The following is a 21,315-nucleotide window of genomic DNA, read 5'->3' as shown; positions in this document are numbered from 1 at the left end:
GTCTTTCTCCGGTCTGTCTTCCCCCGGCGATCGGAGCCCACATTCCAAGCCTGGCCATTAGCGATGTGGGGGCCAAGGCAGGGTCAGAGGGGCTCAAATGCTGGGATTGTTCTCCATGCACAACACGCCTTTTCTCTGCAAGCTGTGCGGCACGGCACTTCCAAACAGCCCCTCATTCCTCAGAGCTGAATTCACTAACAGGCTGCATCTGTATCTGTCAGCATGAGCACACGGACACAGATATTATTTTGGATCGTGCATGTGTGACATTGTGGTCAGCACAGTATGGATTTGCCGGACTCGCTCTTGCTAACCTGTTGGATGTTAAGACAGGAAATAGAACCCTGCTGTCCTGTGTGAGGTGGTAAGTATTAAGGCACATTGGTGCACTTAACTGCCTGAATTAGCTTCTTTTGAGATTGTCCTGTTCTGTTTTGTGGAACAGAATGGGAAGAGAGATTATAGGTTGTACCATGATGATGGTATTTTGTAGTTTTCTGAGTTTAACTGCACCTCCAAAGTCGTGGGAACGATCCTCAAAGTAATTTGTGAAGTGAAATGGCAGTTATGGCCATGGATTTGTTACTTTGACCTTGATGGACGTGACAGCCTTTCAGCCCTACTTGATTCACGGCCACATAAATTTGGCTTTCTTTCTGTGTGGGTCTCTTTTCTCCTATTTATCTGGTCATTTGCATGTATGGTGTTCCTCAGGGCTGAGTTAGGACTTAAATATTGTCATTACTTTATCATTTTCCATTCCTTTTCTCCCTGTGTCACACAACAAGAAGAACAATAAACAACATAGGATCGATTTTTACTTTGTTCTCCTTTTTGAGACATATGTTTATGTATATTTTATTCTATGAAATTACTCAGCCTGTTTTGCTGCGAATAGTTATGCTTGCAGGTCAACGTACAAAGTGACTTCATATGAGATTTTCTGTCTCTTATTCTTTTCAATAATAGTTATTTAGAGAAACCAAGATCCAGGAATGGATTCCAATCCAACCTTTGATAGACTCACTCATCTCACAGTCTCTCTATGGTCTCCTTTATCAAACCTCTCAGACACAGACTTATTATTACACTAGGTTCTCTGAAGCTAATAAACTCAAACGTCTTCCAGGGTGAACGGAAAGTTGAAGGAGTCACCGCTGCAGCCAGAATTGTGTGGTTCAGTTGAGGGATCGACACAGAGATTTGGGCTGAGGGACAGGGGAGTTATGGGTTTTCTGAGCCTATTTCTGAAGTTTGAAAGAGGCCAAATGAATGGGTATAGCCCAGCTCTCTCTGGTTTGCTGGGCCAACAGAGGACCTGAGAGTCGATCACACCATTCTGAAAGTGATGAAGAGGTGATGAAAGTGGGCAAGTGCAGAGTGCAACACTGATTAATGTGTTGTTTTTTCCAACTTGGCAATGATTGGTAAGGTTTTGTAACATAGAAAAGTCATGATGTTACTTTGTAACAAATAAGGTCATGATGTTGCTTAGGTGATGTGGTGCCATCAAGGATTTATGAACAGTGTCAGATCTGCTTGCTTCAACCCAGCCACAGTTAACATCATCCCCACTGAATGTCAACAGCCTCCAAGCCAGGCTTGTGGTCTAAACTCAACAACAGCGAGTAAGCGGTTTCCCGCTTGTTAGCTCGGATCTGCAGGATAGGGCTGAATATTATCAGACAGAGAGCCAAGCCCTGAAGGCCCGCTCTTCCTACGGTTGTGTATGTGAGCAGGCATGCATGTGTGTCTCTTTGTAAACGATGTAGTCAACCACAACCATGGAGTTGGCAGTGTGAGACCAGAGAGGTGGTGTTGCTGTGGAAACCAGTGGCAAATAGAAACAAATTAAGTTGTTTGAGCTCCATGATAATGACAGTGCTTTCTGTCAAACAAGCTTCATGCCAAAGCTCAGCTTATCATCATCATCATCATCATCACACACACACGGCTTGGACAGTTTATATGTGTGTGCCCTGATTTGGGGAGTATGGCTTGGAGGTGTGTGTGAGTGATGAAACTGTTAGTGACTTCATTATTCTGTCTCTTTTCCACTCCACTACCACTGCGCAGACTGTGCAGTGGCCATCAATTGAGAGAAAACACTTAGACGCTGACACTCATAACATACGACCAGTGTCCTTCCATTTCCTCTGGAGTAAACAGCCTCCGAAGGCAACATCGCATCAAATAAACTGCTCATTGTGATACAGATTTATGTGTCATTCGGTTCGTTGTTTCAATGCATTTTGTTTTGTGTTTATTATAAAAATGTGCTTCCCACAATGCAGTGTGCCGCCATCCTTCCAGTCCTCCATTTCTCACCTCACTAACTTTGAATCCACCCTAAACAATGCTCCCATCTATCGCATTATAACAGCATCCTCAAGAGTATATTTGTCAAAGTTTGTGTTTCATTTCCGTGTACTACTTTTTATATGGATGAAATTCAAAACAGTTAGAAATTGATTGTGTCTGTTTCTCCTACCTGTGTCTTTTAAAGGTTTATTCAACTGAAAAGTGACCGACTGTCTGTCCCTTTAAACATATCATCCCTTCCCTTTGCCTCTCTCCCACCAGTCTCGCGAACAGTCAGATGATGAGCAATCAGAGGACTCTGTGAAGTTCAAACGGCTTCACAAGTTGGTTAATTCTACGCGCCGAGTCAGGAAAAAACTTATTAAGGTGGAGGAGGGCAAGAAACATGGCTCTGAAGGTTTGTAACCCCTTGTTGGAAAATGACAAATTTGGATTATTTTACAGTGAAGCATATTTTAAACATGTCAGTATTTTGTTTATACTGTACCAGTCAATTAAAGTTCATGTGTTTATTTGTCAGACTACATTAAGGTAATATTTTGTGTAAAAATTGTGTTTACTGTACATCTGACATCTTAGTGGAAATGAATAATTATGATGTTTGAAAGGAAGGATTGTTTGCCTTAGTTTTACATCCTCGTCTGTCACGGGTTTTGCCTGATACTCAGGCTTTAAGAATGTGTTTTGGAAATTTTTACTGGCTAGCTGTGGCTTGGAAAACCACAGATGGGTCATGGGACTGTGCACAATCTGATGTCTAAATCCTCCTGAGTAACAAACCATCTGATGTTTTTGTCTTACTCTCCTGTAGATTTTCTGAATCTGGAATCACCTCCCACCTGTGAGGACAATACAGCTCTGTATACAGGGGTCCTGAAGAAGCCCCTGTTGCCCCAGGAGGCCTCTCTGCCCTCCCTCACCCAGGATCAACTCTCTCTGGATGGAGATACAGACAGTCTGACGACCTCCCCTTCCTCCAGCAGCCTGGACACCTGGTCTGGACACAAGCTGGTCAAAACCTTCAGTAAGTCTTCCAGTGCCCACGGCCTCATCCGCCCACCCAGGAGAACACCAGTTGGCTCCGGGGGCCTGGGAGGCTCCGGCGTGGGAGGTAGTGGCTCCTCCTTCTCAGAGCTGGATGGCTGTGGATTGGACGACGAGGGGAAGCTGTCACGTTCCACGACCGACAGCGAGATGCGGAAGGCCCTGAGCTCCATCTCCCATGGGGTAAGTAACAACGAGGCCCTCTATGCCTTCTATGGCCTCACCAAACCTCGTCCCAAACCCCATGCCCAGTCCCGTCTCCTGATCTCCCTGGATGATGGTCCCCAAGGCAGCCCCAAACATCAACCTGCCAACCGGCACCTTGGCAGCTGGACACACCGGAAACCTGACCCTAACTACGCTTACTCCACCAAGCACCTACTGTACCAACGCTCGCGCAACGCCAAGACCCCTGTCTCCCCTCTGTCTGTCACCCCCTCCTCCCCTGCACGCTGTGATGTAGCCAAATCAAAAGGTTTTGGAGGTGGGGGAGGGGGTTGGGTGTTCCCGTCACGCAGGCTGCGTGGTCGAACGGCAGTCAGTGAGCTTAACATCACCTATGTGGTAGAACGGAGCCTGTACGGTCACCTCAACTGGGCCCAGCTGGTCCGCCCAGTTACCCTCAGCCGCGCTGAGCGCCGCTGTCTATTGGAGGAGGACCGTGAGGCGGACAGGAAGTGGGCGGCCAGCGTGGACCGCTGCACCAAGCGTGTGCTCTTACGCATCCAGCAGAAGTCTGTGAGTTTAGACCATGAGGTTTGAATCGACCACAACGTGTGAGCAGGACTCTGTGTACTTCAAAGTTGCAGAATAGCTCAGAGTTATAGCTAAAGGTACAACAAACATACACAAACAAGAGACATGACAAGTCAAATGTCTTCGACTTACATTTAATATCGTCTGTGTCAGACAAGAAAGATAACCACATCAAAGTATTGCAGCCATGCTCATGTATTGAAAACTTTTAGGGCTGGCATTTCTGTCACAGACATAACTACCCTTAGAGGAATGTCATCTTCTGTGACCTTTAAGTGAATGCCTTTGGCTTCAAACCGTCTTTATTATGGCTGAATATGAAATGATTATGGAATGTGCAGTGCCCCACATGGGAGGTTAAGTTACAGCTGAGGTTTTATAAGTGCCTTTTATAAATGTCAGATCCCTGAAGAACATGCGCACTCACAGAGTCACACTGATCCCTGTGGGCAGAGGAGATGTTGTACAAGCTCGGAGCTGCTCATCCTTAGAACTGCACAGCAGTAGTCTCAAAGGCATATTTAACGAATGGGTTTTATGAATGGCTTATTAAGTCAACTTAAATGACTGAATGCTTTTTACACTTATCACCTTACAGGTTGATCTTGTAATGCTGAGTATATTAAAAAAAAAAGGTTAAACTACATGTACTTATGCTTAATAATATCATAGTGAATGTAAAATGCCAGTTAATTACTTTGTAATGTGATTCAGCATGAAAAGAGTCTGGTTGTATTGCAAGTAACTTACATGTTTCCCACTTATATCATATATCAACAAAAGTAGTGACACATAGGTCAGGTGGTGAATTACTGTAGTGGAGCTATCCTGCAGCTTTGAGTGTACCCGAATCCTATCGTGTACCAGTGAGGTCGTTCTCATCCAAAAAAATCTTTTTCTGTTGTTGCTTTTCGTGTCCTTTTTTGGCCCGTGCCTCTATGGTTGCAGATGTGATTTTTTTCGTTGATTTTTTTTTTTTTTTCCTTTTTTTCCCTTATGATTATCTTTGACAGACATTTTTTTCTGGGTGCATGTCCATTCCATCGAACATCACCATCACATTCAGAGTTCTTTTTTGGACGTCTCTTCAAACATGTTTGTTCTCCAAACTGTGCTTTTCCTGGGAAGTTGTGATGTGGACTGCAGCTGTGGACATCTAATATAAAAACTATTTTCTTAATGTGCAATGCCTTCTCACTTGGAGGATCTTCGACGAGGGTTCATGGGAGTTTAGCAGTTTAGAAGCGAAGGAGAACTACCATCAAGTGTCCCACTTGAACTGAGTGTTTTTGGCAGATGCCTATGTGCACGTCTGTGTCTACATGTTTGTGTGTGACCTACTGCAGAGCTTAGAAGAGGAAACTCTAAGTCAGTTTAGTGATAAGATTCTGGATCTCTTTTTCCTCTCATGTCATAGTTCCCCCTTCGTGTCTACCCTTATCTTGCTTTCAACCCCTAAAGTCAAGAAAAACAATCCCCATATCACCCTGTCCTCTCAGCAGAAACAATTTATTCTCCCTGAAAATGTTTCTGATGAGAATAGCATATTGTCAGCTCTAAGCAACCAACCTATGTGTTGTGCATGTTTGCATAGCAAGCCCAGTTTTACATTTCTCATAATTAACCACAAGATGACTTACATCAGCCTTGGGTGCAATACATGTACTATATGTTCAGGCCTAAAAGGACAATATATGCATTTGGCCACATCAAGAGACATTCTCTCCAGTGATCAAAGATTTAAAGCACATGAGCCACATTTTGGAATTGACTATGTGCTCCCCACGGTCAATATAATGGCTCATTTTCCTAGGACCTCTCGCAAATTTAAAGAGAATCTCATAAAATAGTTTGTGTTACATCATGTCTGTTGGCTGTCCACAGTCCCATATGACATCATGCCCCTGTATATATATGCAAACCATATTCCCATGTACATTAATCAAACTGATGCCTGTGTTGTGCCAAGCATGAATCATTGTGCGTTAACCCCTTGACGGGTGTGGATGGGGAGTCACTTTTACGTGATCTTCTGAGTGTGACTTGTTTGATTGTGTTTTCGCTTCCCCCCCATACAGAGAACGTGCAGCTTCGGAGGCTTTGACCTGTCCAACCGCTCGCTCCATGTGGTCAACACAGGTTCAGAGGCCAATGTAAGTGCTGGCAGCTTGTAAAAATAAGAAGAGTCTGTAGGAAGCACAAGTTGAATTCTCCTGTCACACTAAATCACCTTTTCTCCACTGTTTTCATCTTTGTTTTTGTGATCTCTCTGCCCTTTGTCTGCTCCTGTTCAATTTCTCCTGCATCATCCACATCTTTCCTCATTTTTCACTTCTGCTTCCTCATATAACACTTTCTGTTATATTCTGTCCCCCTTTTCCTCTAATATCACAGAATAAAGAGCAGGAGGCTATATACAGAGAAGTGGTCAAATCACCCACTACGTCTCGGATCTCGCTGGGTAAGAAGGTCAAGTCGGTCAAGGAGACAATGAGGAAACGTATGTCGAAGAAGTACAGCAGCTCCTTGTCTGAGCAGGTTAGACATAAACACACTTGGACACACACAAAAACACACATGGCCATAGGCTCAGTTTTTGAATCCTGTATTTGTTCAGATAGGATTGAACGATGCAGTTCAGTTACAGTTCCCCTTGATGTTAGGGCAAACGAGGTATGTATAAACAAAGTTGAACCTCAACTTTATTTTAAATGGAGCAGCTAACACATAAATGGTCTCACAAATCCACACATTCTGTCTTTAATCCTTAAAACAGTTCGCCACAGCTGTAAAGAAATGAAAGCTCCTCGTGTTCTGCAAACATTTAGAGAATGTTTTGCAGTGTAAGCCACATATTCTGTCCACAGGCAGTGAGTGAGTGGGAGTGTTTGTGTTAGTTACAGAATAAACACAGAGCACTAAAACACACATACACACACATTTGGACTTCTTTCTTCGCTGTGCTCTCTCTGGACCCAATGTGTAGGGTGGAGTGTGTGCTTCATGCTGAGCTCATGGAGTGATGCAAGTCTCCCCCAGGCTAGCTCTTAGGAAATGGAGACTTAAAGTGTGAGAGTGTATAATGGCTGTCTCATCTGCACTGGCCTAATTTTTCTGGGCATCCAGTGGTTTTTTACCAGTGGCCTGTCCAGCCCTAGAGTTCTATGCCGCCCTGCAGAATGTGTCATTAATGCGCAGTTGAACCACGATCATCATGGTGGTCTCAACACTGTGATCCACATGTCCTGGCACAAGTCATGGAGCCATTGGTGGGGAAAGAGCAGGGAAAAAAAAAAAAGAACTGCCCTTTCAGCATTTCCCAACACTGGCAATTTTATAGGCCACAATGCCACCTAGTGGATTACTGAAACAATGAAAACATGTACAGCCAATGTAGAATACAGTATGGTGATAGGATTCACCATTCAAGGCTTTCTTAACTTCAGTAGAGTTAATCATTAATTAATAATAATAATTAATCAGCAGATGAATGTGAAAACAGCCTTCTAGTTTCAAACACACACACATTATTCTGCACAGTAAAGTTTAAACTGAGTAGGCGAGGCTTTAACTGTCCATTTCAATGGTTCTTTAAATGAGGAGAGGGAGAAACTTATATAAATTTATGAGTAAAGTTTTAATTTATTTATCTAATTTAGTTATTTAAAATATCTCTTAACTGCACAACATTTCCCTTGTATCTTTCCCTCATGTCCTCTCATTACCCATCTGCATCTCTGCCTTGTTTTCCGTCTTCCAGTCCAGTCCAGACGGAGCACCTGGTTCTCCACAGTCCCCTCAGCCTGACACCGACTCTCTGGAAAAGCCCAAGCTGAAGGCCGGAGGCTCTGTGGAAAGTCTGCGTAGTTCACTCAGCGGACAGAGTTCGATGAGTAAGACCTTTTTCCTTTTTTTTTTTAAAGAATAATTGTTGTTCTTAAGAGTTTTAAATTGATTCTTGGCAGCATGCTGAGTACATCTTATTTTTGTTTCCTCAAAATATTATGTCGCATCTTCAACTATTCCAAGTCCTCCATTACTTCAAAACACTCTTTCTTCAAGTGGAGCAAATAATTAAGATTGTAGTTGAGTCATGTAGTTTGTAGTTTGGTAATGAACATCTAGGGTGTCAGTAAATCATCAAGGCAATCTAAAGATTTATAATTTAGTGTATAGCTTTAATAGATGTTTTATTGTAATGCTTAAAGGGCCACTTTGCCGATTTTCAACCTTATCTCTACCTATCTGAATTACAGATACAGTGTGGAAAACAACAGTTGTTTTCGCTGTTCTCTGTGTCTCTGGGGCGCAGCTGCAAAATCTACTATTCTTCCAGCACCAGCACCGTTATTTGACACGTCCAGTGATGTGATTGTTGTCAAGGAAGAACTAAAGGCCATATTGGTAGTAGTGCCTTCAAGGATGGTAAAATGTAGGTCTCCCAAAGGACTCCCATCTATGTTAGGTTAGTGATAGGGAGAAGCAGACAATAAAATATCATACTACTAAATACTTAAAAACATCAGTATATTTGGAAGAAAACTAAGAAAATATGACATGAGGCCTGAAGACTGAAAACTCCACAAACTTTGCAGTGCTTTAGTAAACCTGACTTTGTCTTCTGACAGAATATTATATCGGACTTTAACTCGGAATACAGAACAGCACATCAGCGTTACAGGTAACGTTAACGTATTGTGTTAATGTTACCTTTAACTTGCGGCTATAGCTTTGAGCACAATCTGGTCTGGCTATGTCCACTCCGTCCAAAATAGATAAAAGAAACAGCGTTTGCTTGCAGTTTTTCACCCCTTCAGGTAGGTTATAGAGTATCGTACGATACAGAGTCGATGAGGAAAAATGTTTTGTAAGTGTCAGGAAAGACATGTAATGCTGAAACTGTCTCTGTACTCATCTGCTGTGTTACGCAAACACACCACAAGCACAACAGTGGCTGATTGGAGGGGATGTGCTCAATGCATCCTGGTATATGAAGGCACAGCTAACAGGCTCAGTGAGCAGGAAAACTCAGCTTTCCCCGTCCATATAGCACCAACTGAGGAATTTATTGCTTCAGTTGACTACATTTACCATCAACACTGATTGGACATCCACATAAAAGTGGCAAAATCCCTTTAACACTAGATGGTGCTCGTATCATTTGCTGCTGGCTGGTGTATGTTTCAAATACACACAGATGACGTAACCTTTGTGTTCCATCTGGCATCACATGTATACCAATTATGATGTTTTGTGGACTGATGGTCATGAAGAGCAATTCTCTTTCTTGATCACACCCAATCCCACCAGATGCCTTGTGTGCTGTGATCTCAGAGAGTTTCCGAGTGTGTTGCCCTCTCAGGTCATCTTATCTAATTACAACTTATGATTACTTCAACCTGTTGTTTCCGTCACGTCTTTGTAGTAAAATACCCCCCATCGTTTCAAGCTCAGAGTGAAGACTTGAAGACTTTGCCAACTTGCAGTGATTCTGGGCCATTGAACATGCACACAAACATGCAGGCAGGCAGGCAAACATACGGTAATGATTAGTTGGAAGTTGTACTGCTCTCCTTGCGTGCGTGCATAGGTACACAATTCAGCAGTAAGCCAAACTCCATTCAAATGAATACGGGAGTCAGGATATAGTATTCAAGCTCCTGGTGCTTTATTGGGTGGTACCCTCATATACAGTATCACAGTATGTCACAGCTTTTCTCGGATTGAGGGAAGTCTCACAGATATAAAACCTCTATGGATCAAAAATTCATAAAAGAAAGGGTGCAAGTGGCCACTGGGAAAAAATGGCTGCAAGGCTGAGCAGCGGAGTCCTATCCAGCTTTTATAATACATACATGGCACATGATTGTCGACATGATTTCAACAGCTTTCCCTCAGATACAGAGAGAAATATGCACCAAAGTCTCAGCTTTACTGTAACACAACAATTTAAGAGCCTGTAACCCTAACCCTAACCCTTGCTGTAGACACAAAAATGTAGCAAAAAATGACAAAATAAAGTTAATGTAGGCTTTGAATAATGTATCCGTGACCTCTCATCTAGCCTTGTAAAGCTACTTGATACACACATGCCTTTATACAGTGACCATGAAGAGATGTTTTGAATCAGGATTGACTGTGTTGATGGAGAGTGTAGGTGAAACCTCCAGTTAAACAATGAATATCACTGCCTTTAGTACAAGTAGCCAGTGATGGATTTACAGTCATTTTATAGTTTATATAAATGTCCATGTGTGTGTTTGTGTCCAGGTGGTCAGACTGTGAGCACTACCGACTCGTCAGCCAGCAACAGAGAAAGTGTGAAGTCAGAGGATGGTGATGACGAGGAGCCACCTTATAGAGGACCATTCTGTGGTCGTGCCCGAGTCCACACTGACTTCACTCCCAGCCCCTATGACACTGACTCCCTCAAACTGAAGGTACTTTGTGACATGGGCACAGCTACTCTGTATAAACTTGTGATTAAAGTTAAACGCACACAGCCTTATAACTCTAAAAGACTTTACAAAAGAAGGTATCTCTAATGACCCACAGTTAACCTCCTCTGAAACCAAAACGTAAATGCCAAAGTCAGGCCACTCTTCTGTATTTTTTTTCTTTGTCATCTCCCAGCGCGGTGATGTGATTGACATCATCAGTAAGCCACCCATGGGAACATGGATGGGCCTGCTGAACAACAAAGTGGGCACCTTCAAGTTCATCTATGTGGATGTGCTGAGTGAGGAGGAGGAGAAGCCCAAAAGGCCAGTGAGGAGGAGGAGGAAGGGCCGACCGCCCAAGCCAACCTCTGTGGAAGAGCTGCTGGAGCGTATCAACCTCAAGGTAAAAAACCAGACATGCCAGATTTAGAACAGAATTGCCCTACACTGCTGCCGAATAGGTTGGATTTAAAGCATTGTTGCAAAAGTCTCGTCCAACCTGAGGAATCCCACCCATTTGGCATCTAAGTTGGAGAAAACAAATTATAAGGAGTAAATGAAAATATTGTTTTAGCCAAATGTGATGAAAACACATTTGCAGACACGCAGAGATAAATACAGTGTAGGCAATTACAGGCTGTATGGCACAGGACATTTGATGTGACATTGATGCATAAACATTAACACCCACATTCTCACAGCCACGCCCTAACAAATAACTCGCATCTTTCATAAAAACCTACACGTCGCTGTGAGCGTGATATCATCTCCTCCCACTCAGGCAGCCAGCAAGCCACACTTCCCAAAATAGAAAAAGAGACTCTGCGAGTTGCCCATTTTGTCTCGGCCCAGATTAATGGTCAAGTCACAGAGTAAAGATCTAGAGCACGTTATTAATGTTACAGCCTTACCTAAGTCACCACCGGATTCCTGGTGTGGGCAAGTTAGACTACACACATGTAGAACATTTTAGAGTTTCCAGTTTGAGACCTGTGCACATTCTTTAGCAGGTATGTTAACTTCTCTTACTGTACTGTACCTTACTTTGTGCCCTGCTGGTGGTGAAAGAGTAAAAAATAATTCCAGTCAATCAATCAATCTTAATCAAACTTTGACAAAACATTAAACAGAATAAAAAACATTACTGCTAATAAACTTGTTTTTATTTTAATTTTGTTGACTTGGTGTCAGTCTTAATTCCAAAAATCACATATCCAAGTAAAAAACTTAATTAACATTATAAATCTAAACCTTTGTGTGTGTTATAATCTCCTGATGAAGCTCCTTACCATCAGGTGTAAAGAGTAGAGCTTCTTTACTACTTTTGGACATGCTAACTGGCAATCCAAAGTGTTTAACGGATATGACCTGTGCCTGCTTGTAAATGTTAAGTGTAAATCTCCACATCCTTGTAAGTTTTGGCTGCTGGATGCTCTACCAAATAGTTTCTGGATTTGGAACATGTTTAGGTTTCTGACTGGCCAAAAAGACAAAGGATGCTGTGAGTGAGAAGACACGGTTGCCTATGTTTGTGTTGGTTGGTGCTTTGTTTAGTCCTACCTCATCCAGCAGAAATAGAACAAAAACACACAGTTCTCCGCAGTGGACTCCACCATTGTAATTGATGGTCTTACTGGTGACACACAGTCTATGTATTCTTCCAACAAAGTGTGTGGGTCACACAAACGTAGAAGCCCAGCAATATTCAAAGTGGAAAAGTAGTTATAAGTGCTTTGGATGATAGTGTCAGCTGACTGTGCATTAACACAGGGCGTTTCCAGATCTTAAACTTTCCGTCTTTGTTAGCGCCCTCTCTAGATAGCAAAGTGGTTAGAGTAACTAGCTTTGGTGTGTGTTTGTGTGTAAAACTTGGCCTTCTGTGGTGGAAGGCTACTTTGATGTAATCGTCTCCACCTTCAGTTCTTCATGTCCCCACATTTACATTGGTGGGTTTCCCTTTCAAGTCCTTTTTGCCATTTTGGGCACAGCTAAAGCAGCTTGGGATTGTGGGCACATACTCCAGGCTATTACTTGATTAGTTCAGCTAACTGGCTAAGGTTGATACAACTCACTTTTATATGCCTGTCAACATGACAAAGTTTATGCCCTATTAAAGCGTGTTGACAGCTGACGCAGCCGTAACTGAATTAGCCATGGTTTAACGTGATTATATGCCATCTGAAAATAAAAATGGCAGTTTAGATTTGACTCACCACTGGTTTAAAAATACATGATGTGGATAGGAAATTATGAGCAGATGACAATGTGTATCCTACTGATTTTTTTCTCCCTACCTCACCTCTATCTTTGTGAGCTGTGCATTCTATGCTTCCAAAGTTGTTGTCACTGGTCTCATGACTCAGGTCCAAAGTATATTTTTCTTTAGTGTATTTTTATATTCAATCTTTAGACACTATTATTCCTAGTTGCTCAAAAGAAACTTAAAACTCTGACGTTTCTGTCATACAGGAGCACATGCCCACTTTCCTGTTCAATGGCTATGAGGACCTGGACACGTTCAAGTTGCTGGAAGAGGAGGACCTGGATGAACTGAACATCAGAGACCCTCAGCACAGAGCCGTACTGCTCACTGCTGTAGAGCTGCTACAGGAGTATGACAGTAAGTAGACTGAGCAAAACACAAATATTGTATCGTTGTATCAACACATGTTGTAACACACGTTGTATCGATGACTGAGAACATCTTTGGGTGATTATTCCAACTTAAGTAAACTCCCTTGCTGTATAAAACATGCATCTTACCTGTATTTGGATTAGGGCTCAATATAGGAAATTCAAATGCTGGTATTTACTGGGAATTCTCACGAAAATCAACTCATGTCACTCATAGGTATTGAAACAAAGATGCCTTTTTCAAACCTCAGTACCCAACTGTGGTTACAAAGTATTAAGGTCCATATTACCTAGATACACTTTTCAGCTAAAGTACAGCAAAATCATGATAAAATGGCAGCACACAAAGTATGAATGAAAATCTACTTCAAAATTAAATCCGACTTCATTCGTTGTAAGAAATCTCAAGACTTTTCTACTCAGCATGTGTTTTTGGCCATGTTTTTATTTTTTTTCAGTTTTCTGTCTCATTAGTGTCTGATGGGACAGATACACTTCTATTTAAATTAATCATAGCTGTCTACACAGGCTGAATAATGGCTCGAATTATTTTGTCACAGGAAGTGGGAAAACATCCAACCCTAATTTTAATGATGTTGCAATTTTCTGTGTTTCCAGGCAGCAGTGACCCAGAGCGCAGCGGCCTGTCAGGCTCCCAGGAGAAGCTGCTGTCTGAGGGACGGGGTCTGGTGGGAGACTCCCCGCGGGACTCCGGGTGCTACGAGAGCAATGAGAACCTAGAGAATGGTAATGACAGTTTTGCTTAGCCTTGACCACCGTTACCCAGGGCCCACTGGGAATTAGCTTAGCTAAGGCCTAGTGTGGGTTTAACCTACATGTAGCCCCAGTGCCACAGTGACTCCTTCGCATTTTTCCTCTGTGGACTTCCACCTCTGCTCCATCTCTTGCCATGCTTCTGCATTCTAACATCCCACCCTTCTCACTCCTCTGGACCAGCAACTGCCAATCAAAAAACTCTTCTTGCTGCCATACCTCCATAGCCCTAAAACCTCACCTGCACCCACCTTTACCCCCTTAGTACGGGTACTCTAGAGAAAGAACCCCTTGACAACTCAGAGACTCTTAACTGTTACTATCCTTTCACTCCACTTTCTTCACCACTCTTTCCATCTTTTAGGCATTCTGTATCATCAGAGCCAAAGTCCAGTTGTAACTGAGAGGGAGCCAGGCCCCAGACCACTAAGCCTAGTCCACCCCACAATGCTGGGAGTCTATGCACAAAGGGAGAGTCCCTCCCCAATGCACAGAACTGTTTTGATGAGAACAAACTCACTGCCCAGTCATGGACTCAGATTCCCAGCTCTCCCGCCTGTGGATGCAAGACTGATAGAACGATACCAGGAGGATGATAATGGGCTCATAGAGTATTTCTGCTAAGTGTTTTTTTAATATAGAAAAAGAGCCTGCAGAGTAGCATGTCAATAAATGCCTGTTTTTGGGTTTTTTTCAGTGGTGATTCTATAGGCTGATGAGGTTTTAACAAATGTACTAGTCAGGTAACAGATCACAGCTGCCATTTAAATCTCCTGTCTTCACACCATTGCAAGATGTCACTTTCCTTGTGTTTATAGTGACTGTATTGCACAAACAATCATACAGTATGTGCCTAAAAAAAAGATGTGGATGAAAATATTTTTAAATTGTAGTGCATAGATTCTAAGAGAGTTCTGATTATAGAAGTTTATTGAGGTCTTATTTGTGAGATTTTTTTTTTTGTTTATTTTTGAGACTGCTCTTTCTCCATGCATAAGACTGTATGCTCTCATTCTTCAACACAGAACATCTTTTTTAACAGCTTCATAACTCATAAATCACTGCTTTGTCAAAGTTTGTCTTCTTTCTCTATCTGTTGGTTTCTAGTGTAACTACTGAGTTCCCCTTTATGTGTGTATGTGTCATCAAGAGTTCAACAGTAAAGTGTGCATTCTGCCACAGTAGAGATTTAAGTTGTGGAATAAAAACCACCTCTTAAAAAAGGACTCTGGTGCTGCTTGCTTGATTTTTATGTTTCGCCTCTTTTTCTGTCTGTTTTTCCTTCCATGCCACTAAATGCTGTTCACAACTCAGCTGCATAACATTTAGTAAACATTCTGCATTTCCTCTTCCAGTTTCAGGGTTCCACAGTGCATACACCTAAATTCATTAATATGTTAATATACATTAATAAATATTTCTAAATCTGAATATTTATTAGTGTTGAGAATTATCAAAAGGAAATATTCAGTTTAAATTTAAATGAAAGAATGTAATTAAAATCATTACACAGATTATGTCTTTAAAATGTTCTCTGTAAGTTGCACTGTTGAGCCCTGAACATGTAAATTGTTTTAATCACTTGTCATTCTTCAGCATACATGTGTGTGATAAAATTTCCTGTGCATAGATATCACTACTCTTCCTCATATCTTCAAATGACTTTTGTAGTCTATCAACTTTCAGTCATCATTTTCATATGCATATATTATTTAATGTAGTTAAACAGTTTATTTGGATGTTTTGGTCAGTTGAAAAAATTAAAGGTGATAATTTAAACAATTACTGCCCGAGGTTCAATTGAATGTTTTATTTATCTGAAACCACCATATTTCATGAATCTTTAATCAGTCTCATATCACTACAGTCTAGCACTATAAATAAAGAATTGAATATACATCACTACTGATGTTTCAACAAATAGATTTTAATAAATAGGCACAGATATCTGAATTTGTGTTGCATTTTAAATTTTTAAGGGTGTCTTACTTTAAAGTCAGCAGACCTCATTGTCTGAATATAAGCATTGTAGTTAAAGTAACTGAAATATTATAATCCTTTTTACCTAAATGTTCATAGCAAACACCAATATATTCAACTTTTTTGAAATTTCTGGGAACTGTTGAGAAATTTCATGGTATTCCATCCACTGAACTTCTTTTTGTCATCCCATCATATAAACTCTTTGGCAAGCCACACTATGTGGCATGCATCCATTTCATCCATCCATTTCGCTCTGTTAGCCAAAGGATAGATGGTAAGTTGCTTCAGCCTTTTGTTCCAGCATTTCTGAGGTATCCCATCCAAATATCTATACGTGGGATTGCTGCTATGACAACAATAAATCAGCCTGTTTGGTGGGGAGTCAAAGAGCTAGCTTATCCCAGGAGCACCCCACGCCTCCTTCATAAACATTCTTCTGCTTTTGACTGTGGTTAATAGATAAACCTTGAACAATAAGGACATAATGATAATACTGTATGAGTAGTTTATTTTCCCAAATGACTTGGCTCTGGCAAAATTGTTAAAAATAATTGATATTGTGAACATGTTTTCCACTAATGCAATCTGACATGATACAGAACATTTGTGCATTATGTAACTAAAAAAAACTGTAAAATGTATGGCCCTTCTCCAAAGCAGTTTTCTCCACGTTTGCCAAAATGAACAGCTAACAAAGGAAACAAAAAGAAAACAGTGGAGAAATGCAGCCAAGGCAAAAAAAATACAGTAATGCTGAATCATACAGTCTATTAATATTGACCAGATTTTTATATTAGAAGTCATTGTTGTAGTAGTTAGAGTAAGAAATCTTTTCCGTTAGTATTTCACCAAAGAGGAAAGAAACATAAGCTTTTTAAAGTTAATGGATTTTGTTACAATTGGGTGAACATGTTTATATCTACTTAAAAGATGAATGTTTTCATTTTGCAGGTAAGAGCAGAAAGGTTTCCCGTTCCAGTCGTTCTTCAGCAGGCCTTCAGTCTCCGGACTACCCCACGCTGCCCATGACTCTTTCTACAGAGGCTCTGCAACAGAACAGCAAGAACCAGCGCACAAAGTTCCCAAAAAGCTTCTTCATTAAGCCTTCCCTGAAGGGTTTCAACCTGCTAGGGCTGCGCAAAGCCCAAAGACAGTCCCCCATCCCAGCCAGTCGTAGCTGTGAGGACTTAGATGGACCCCCACAGCCCACTGGACCCTGGAAACGCTCCCACTCTCTGGGAGATCTGCACTGGGAGCAGAAGTTTGAGCAGAGAAAGGATCTGAGTGTTGAGGTTAAACCCACGAAGGAAGGTCCCAAATCGAGCAACAGTAGCCCAATCAAGGTCTGTAGAGATGAGGGTTCCCCAGCTCAGAACGGAACCCCAACAGTGAGCCCTAAAGGAAGGCCGCCCGTGCCCTCGCAACTGCCTCTGCGTCCCCCTTGTCCCACCACCCAGTACCCCATCCCTCCAGAGCCCCTCTCCAGTCCTACTCCAAGCCCCCCTGACTCTAATGCAAGTGGGGAGAGGGTCATCCGGACTCACCCCAAAAAGCCTCCAGTCCCTCCTCCTGTTCCTGCCAAGAAGTCTAAAGAAAGACTAGCCAACGGCCTGCGGCACCCCCCTCTCTCCCTGCCCTCCTCTCCATCTCCCATTCCCTCCCCTACCCACTCCCTCACTCGTTCTCACCCCAGTAGCCCCATAATCCGCAGCAGCAGTAGCAGCCCCAGTGCCCCAGCTCTGCCTGCCAAGACCCCGAGCACCCCCACCAGCCCCTGTGCCACCTCATCAGCCTCATCCATGGGAGATGAGTCAGGCAGCCCACCAACAGTGCCGCCTCCATGGCTCTCAGACCTGGGGGGCAAGGTAGCTGTTGCAAGGAAGGTTTCCCATACTAAGATGAGCCCTGACCTTTTCACCCTGCTGGAACAACGGCTGGAGGCTGAGGGCATCGATCTTACAGAGGAGCCCTACTCCGACAAGGTTAGCAAAGTGTCAGAATATGAGACAAGAAAAATCACCTCAGATATGTGATTACAAATTATATTTGGCATGACTTTTGGTTCTGTTGAATGAAGTTATGAAGTACACAGATGTATTCACTTAATACACCTTCATACTCTTCAAACATATTATTGAAAATTCAAAAACTTCCAAACTTGATTCCTTCAGTAATTGATCATTTTAAACTTTTAGTACATGCTCATATAAGTTTTCGTGCTAATAATTAAAATATATGTGCGTACACTAAGGTACAGAGATGAGGTGAGGAATTCCATTAAACACCACATCTCAGCCAACAGAACAGAAACATATAAAGTCATATTTCCATGGTTAAAGAGAAAATGGGTCTTCAAAACACCTCGGAGCTATACTTGTCTGGCGTCAGGCTCTTTTGGTTTAGCATCGTAACATGCCTAACTTAACTCAGTCATAATTTGACTGCAACTTGGGTCCAAATTGCTCTGTGTTTAGGCCAACAACATCAGTGGCTTGCTTTGGAATTTGTTTGGTTTAAAAATAGACACTAATAGTCTGCAGTTTGTGTGTTCTTTTTGTATGCAAATACCTGACTGTATGCAGGCACATTAATTGTGAGTAAGGGTGTGTGTGTGTGTGTGTCTGTGTGTGTATGCACAATAATAAATACGCTGCCTGGAGCTGAGGGAGAAAGACTGTGGGCTGAGTCCTACTATGATGCGGTTCAGTCTGTTAAGTTTACGGGCTGAATCCCACTAAAGGCAGATGAGGTTATAAAACCCTCTGCCACTCGCCAGACCCCAGGCTGGGCCCCTTGTAACATGTTGGAGCCCCTGAGGCTGACAGGAAAACATCACATACTCACACTTAACATACAGATGCATCAAGGAATGAGGTGAGAAACAGTGCGCAAGACCACAGCACAACTCTGCTGGATTCCTATTAGTCATAAGTGGATTGGCAGAGACATAAGAGGTTCACTGCTGCTGTAGTAGCAACATCTAGGGTTTGAGTCTGCACAAGCATTAATGCAGTCATTTGTGAATCATGTCAAAGGTCATATAATCCATAAAATTGGTAAATGGTCTTTCCATTTTGGTAGACTAAGTAAGGGCTGGGTATCGAACCTTGGCACTGACCAAAATATGTCCATAGCATTGCGTATTTGAATTATCATGGCATCAACATTGAGAAATTCCAAACATTATCCAGCCCTAGGCATAATGAAACCTAAAACCTAGTTGATCATTGGCTGCCCAGAGGCCTCTAAGGGCTCCACGTATTCCAGGAAGTGCAAAGGGTTAGTCAGACAGGGTTTTTGTCTGTATGACCTGCTCTCCATCCGTCTCTCCGGAGAGATCCTTTCCTCCATCCACCCACCCTTTCATCCTCAAAAAACCTCCGGTCCGGTTTGGCCAACCAAAACCAGGCCTTGCTTGGAAACCAGCCATCGCTCCGGGTGTCTGCACAAAGAGAGGGAGAACAAGCAAACATGTTCAAAATGTTCAGCACAGGTTTCTAGCCCTGCTTTTGTTCTTCCCCAAGTCACTGCTGATAAAATCCAAATTTTGACATCCCATATCTTTCCTTCTTTCCTCTATCCAAATCCATTTTAGTGTAAAACAAGATACTATTAAATTGTGTTAACAAAAATGCACAGCAAGGAATTGCACACAAAACATGACATAGTGTGTACTTTAAGCACTAGTGAAAGGAGGGATTAGGGTATAGGGTTGTTTAAAATACACTGAGTGTCTACTTATTTTTAGTGTCTTGGCTTTATAAAGATGGGTGACAAAGGAAAAACTATATGAAGTGTCTTAGTAAGGTATTGGGCCACCTGTGCCGCCAGAACAGCTTCAGTGCATCTTGGCATTGATTCTACAAGTCTCTGAACTCTACTGGAGGGATGAACACCATTATTCTAAAAGATATTCCCTCATTTGGTGGTTTGATGATGGTGGTGGAGAGCGCTGTCTAACACATCCGTCCAAAGGTCCATAGGTGTTCAACTGGGTTGAGATCTGGTGACTGTGAAGGCCATAGCATATGATTCACATAATTTTCATACTCATCAAACCATTCAGTGATGCCTCGTGTCCTATGAATGTGAGCATTGTCATCCTGGAAGAGACCACTCCCATCAGGACAGAAATGTTTCATCATAGTATAAAGGTGATGACTCAGAACAACTTTGTATTGATTTGCAGTGACCCTTCCCTCAAAGGGAACAAGTGGACCCAAACTATGCCAGCAAAATGCCCCCCCAGCATAACAGAGCCACTGGATCCCCTCACTGTAGGGGTCAAGCATTCAGGCCTGTACCATTCTCTTGGCGTACGCCACACGTGTACTCACCAACTTGTCGAGAATATGGTGAAGGATGACTCATCTGACCATATCACTTTTTTCCACATCTCTGTAGACCAGTGTCTATGGTTTTTGCACCACTAAACTCTCAAATGTTCATTCATCTTGGTAATGAAGGGTTTATGCACAGCAAACCTACTATAATATCCCTCTCTATGTAATTGTCGACAGACTGTTCTTGCAGACACAGTCTGATCACATCCTGCATTGGCATTCTCAGTCACCTGAGGAAGAGTTGCTCTTCTGTTTCTCTTTACATATTACACTAATGCACAAGCATCATGGTCATCAAATGTGCGCTGTCGATCACAATTTCCGACCCTATTTACTGATGTGTTTCCCATAGATCTAAATGCAGATGTCACTTTAGTCACTGTTCCTATTGATACACCAGCCAGTTGAGCAGTCTTTGTGACTGAAGCTCCTGCCATCTGTGCCCCAATAATGAATCCTCTTTCAAAGTCACTTGGATCTTTTCCTCTTGCCATCTTGAGACAAAATCAAAATCAACTGGGCCTGCTCAGTATTTTCATGCAGGCCACAGAGTATGATTGCATGTTAATTGTTTAATTGTACCATGCAGTGCACCTGTGTGGAAGCATCTGCGTTCGTTATGTTTCTGCACTCATTTATTCAGGTTTTTCCTTTAATTTGGCACCCGTCTGTATTTTCCTGATTTTTTTTTTTTTTTTTTTTGACGTGTCAAATGATCTGACATTTATGGTTTATATGATTCATATGGTCTGAATATATTCCTCTTTCCATAGTCATCTCCAATGCGTCTCTCTCATTCTTGTCCTCCAGCATGGCCGATGTGGCATCCCCCAGCCGTTGGTGCAACGTTACTCCGAGGACTTGGAGCAGCCCGTCAAGGATGTAGCCTCCACCATGGACCAGCTCCGAGTCAAAGAGCTCCGCAAACAACACCGCATGGCTGTAAGGAAACAGCTCTGCCTGTCCTGACTTTTTCATATTAGTGGAGAAAAGACTGGAACAATTTTTGGAATTATAGA

The 21,315-nt window shown here is 42.3% G+C and overlaps 1 protein-coding gene across 6 annotated transcripts in view; it reads left to right on the top strand.

The window, feature by feature from the left end:
* sash1a (SAM and SH3 domain containing 1a) overlaps positions 1-21,315 on the top strand; it is a 244,413-nt gene that overhangs the window by 219,843 nt on the left and 3,255 nt on the right. For all 6 annotated transcript variants that reach the window (XM_042391039.1, XM_042391035.1, XM_042391034.1 and 3 more), the window contains 11 exons: positions 2,584-2,719; positions 3,134-3,549; positions 6,201-6,275; positions 6,517-6,660; positions 7,883-8,015; positions 10,393-10,562; positions 10,756-10,965; positions 13,032-13,182; positions 13,815-13,943; positions 16,905-17,935; positions 21,107-21,238. In XM_042391039.1, the coding sequence (XP_042246973.1) occupies positions 2,584-2,719; positions 3,134-3,549; positions 6,201-6,275; positions 6,517-6,660; positions 7,883-8,015; positions 10,393-10,562; positions 10,756-10,965; positions 13,032-13,182; positions 13,815-13,943; positions 16,905-17,935; positions 21,107-21,238 (2,727 nt within the window). The remainder of the gene's footprint in view (positions 1-2,583; positions 2,720-3,133; positions 3,550-6,200; positions 6,276-6,516; positions 6,661-7,882; positions 8,016-10,392; positions 10,563-10,755; positions 10,966-13,031; positions 13,183-13,814; positions 13,944-16,904; positions 17,936-21,106; positions 21,239-21,315) is intronic.

This window comes from Thunnus maccoyii, chromosome 17 (assembly GCF_910596095.1).
Source record: "Thunnus maccoyii chromosome 17, fThuMac1.1, whole genome shotgun sequence".
NCBI classification, from domain to species: Eukaryota; Metazoa; Chordata; class Actinopteri; order Scombriformes; family Scombridae; genus Thunnus; species Thunnus maccoyii.
Note: the sequence above shows the minus strand (reverse complement) of the source record. Positions and strands in the feature narration are given on the sequence as shown.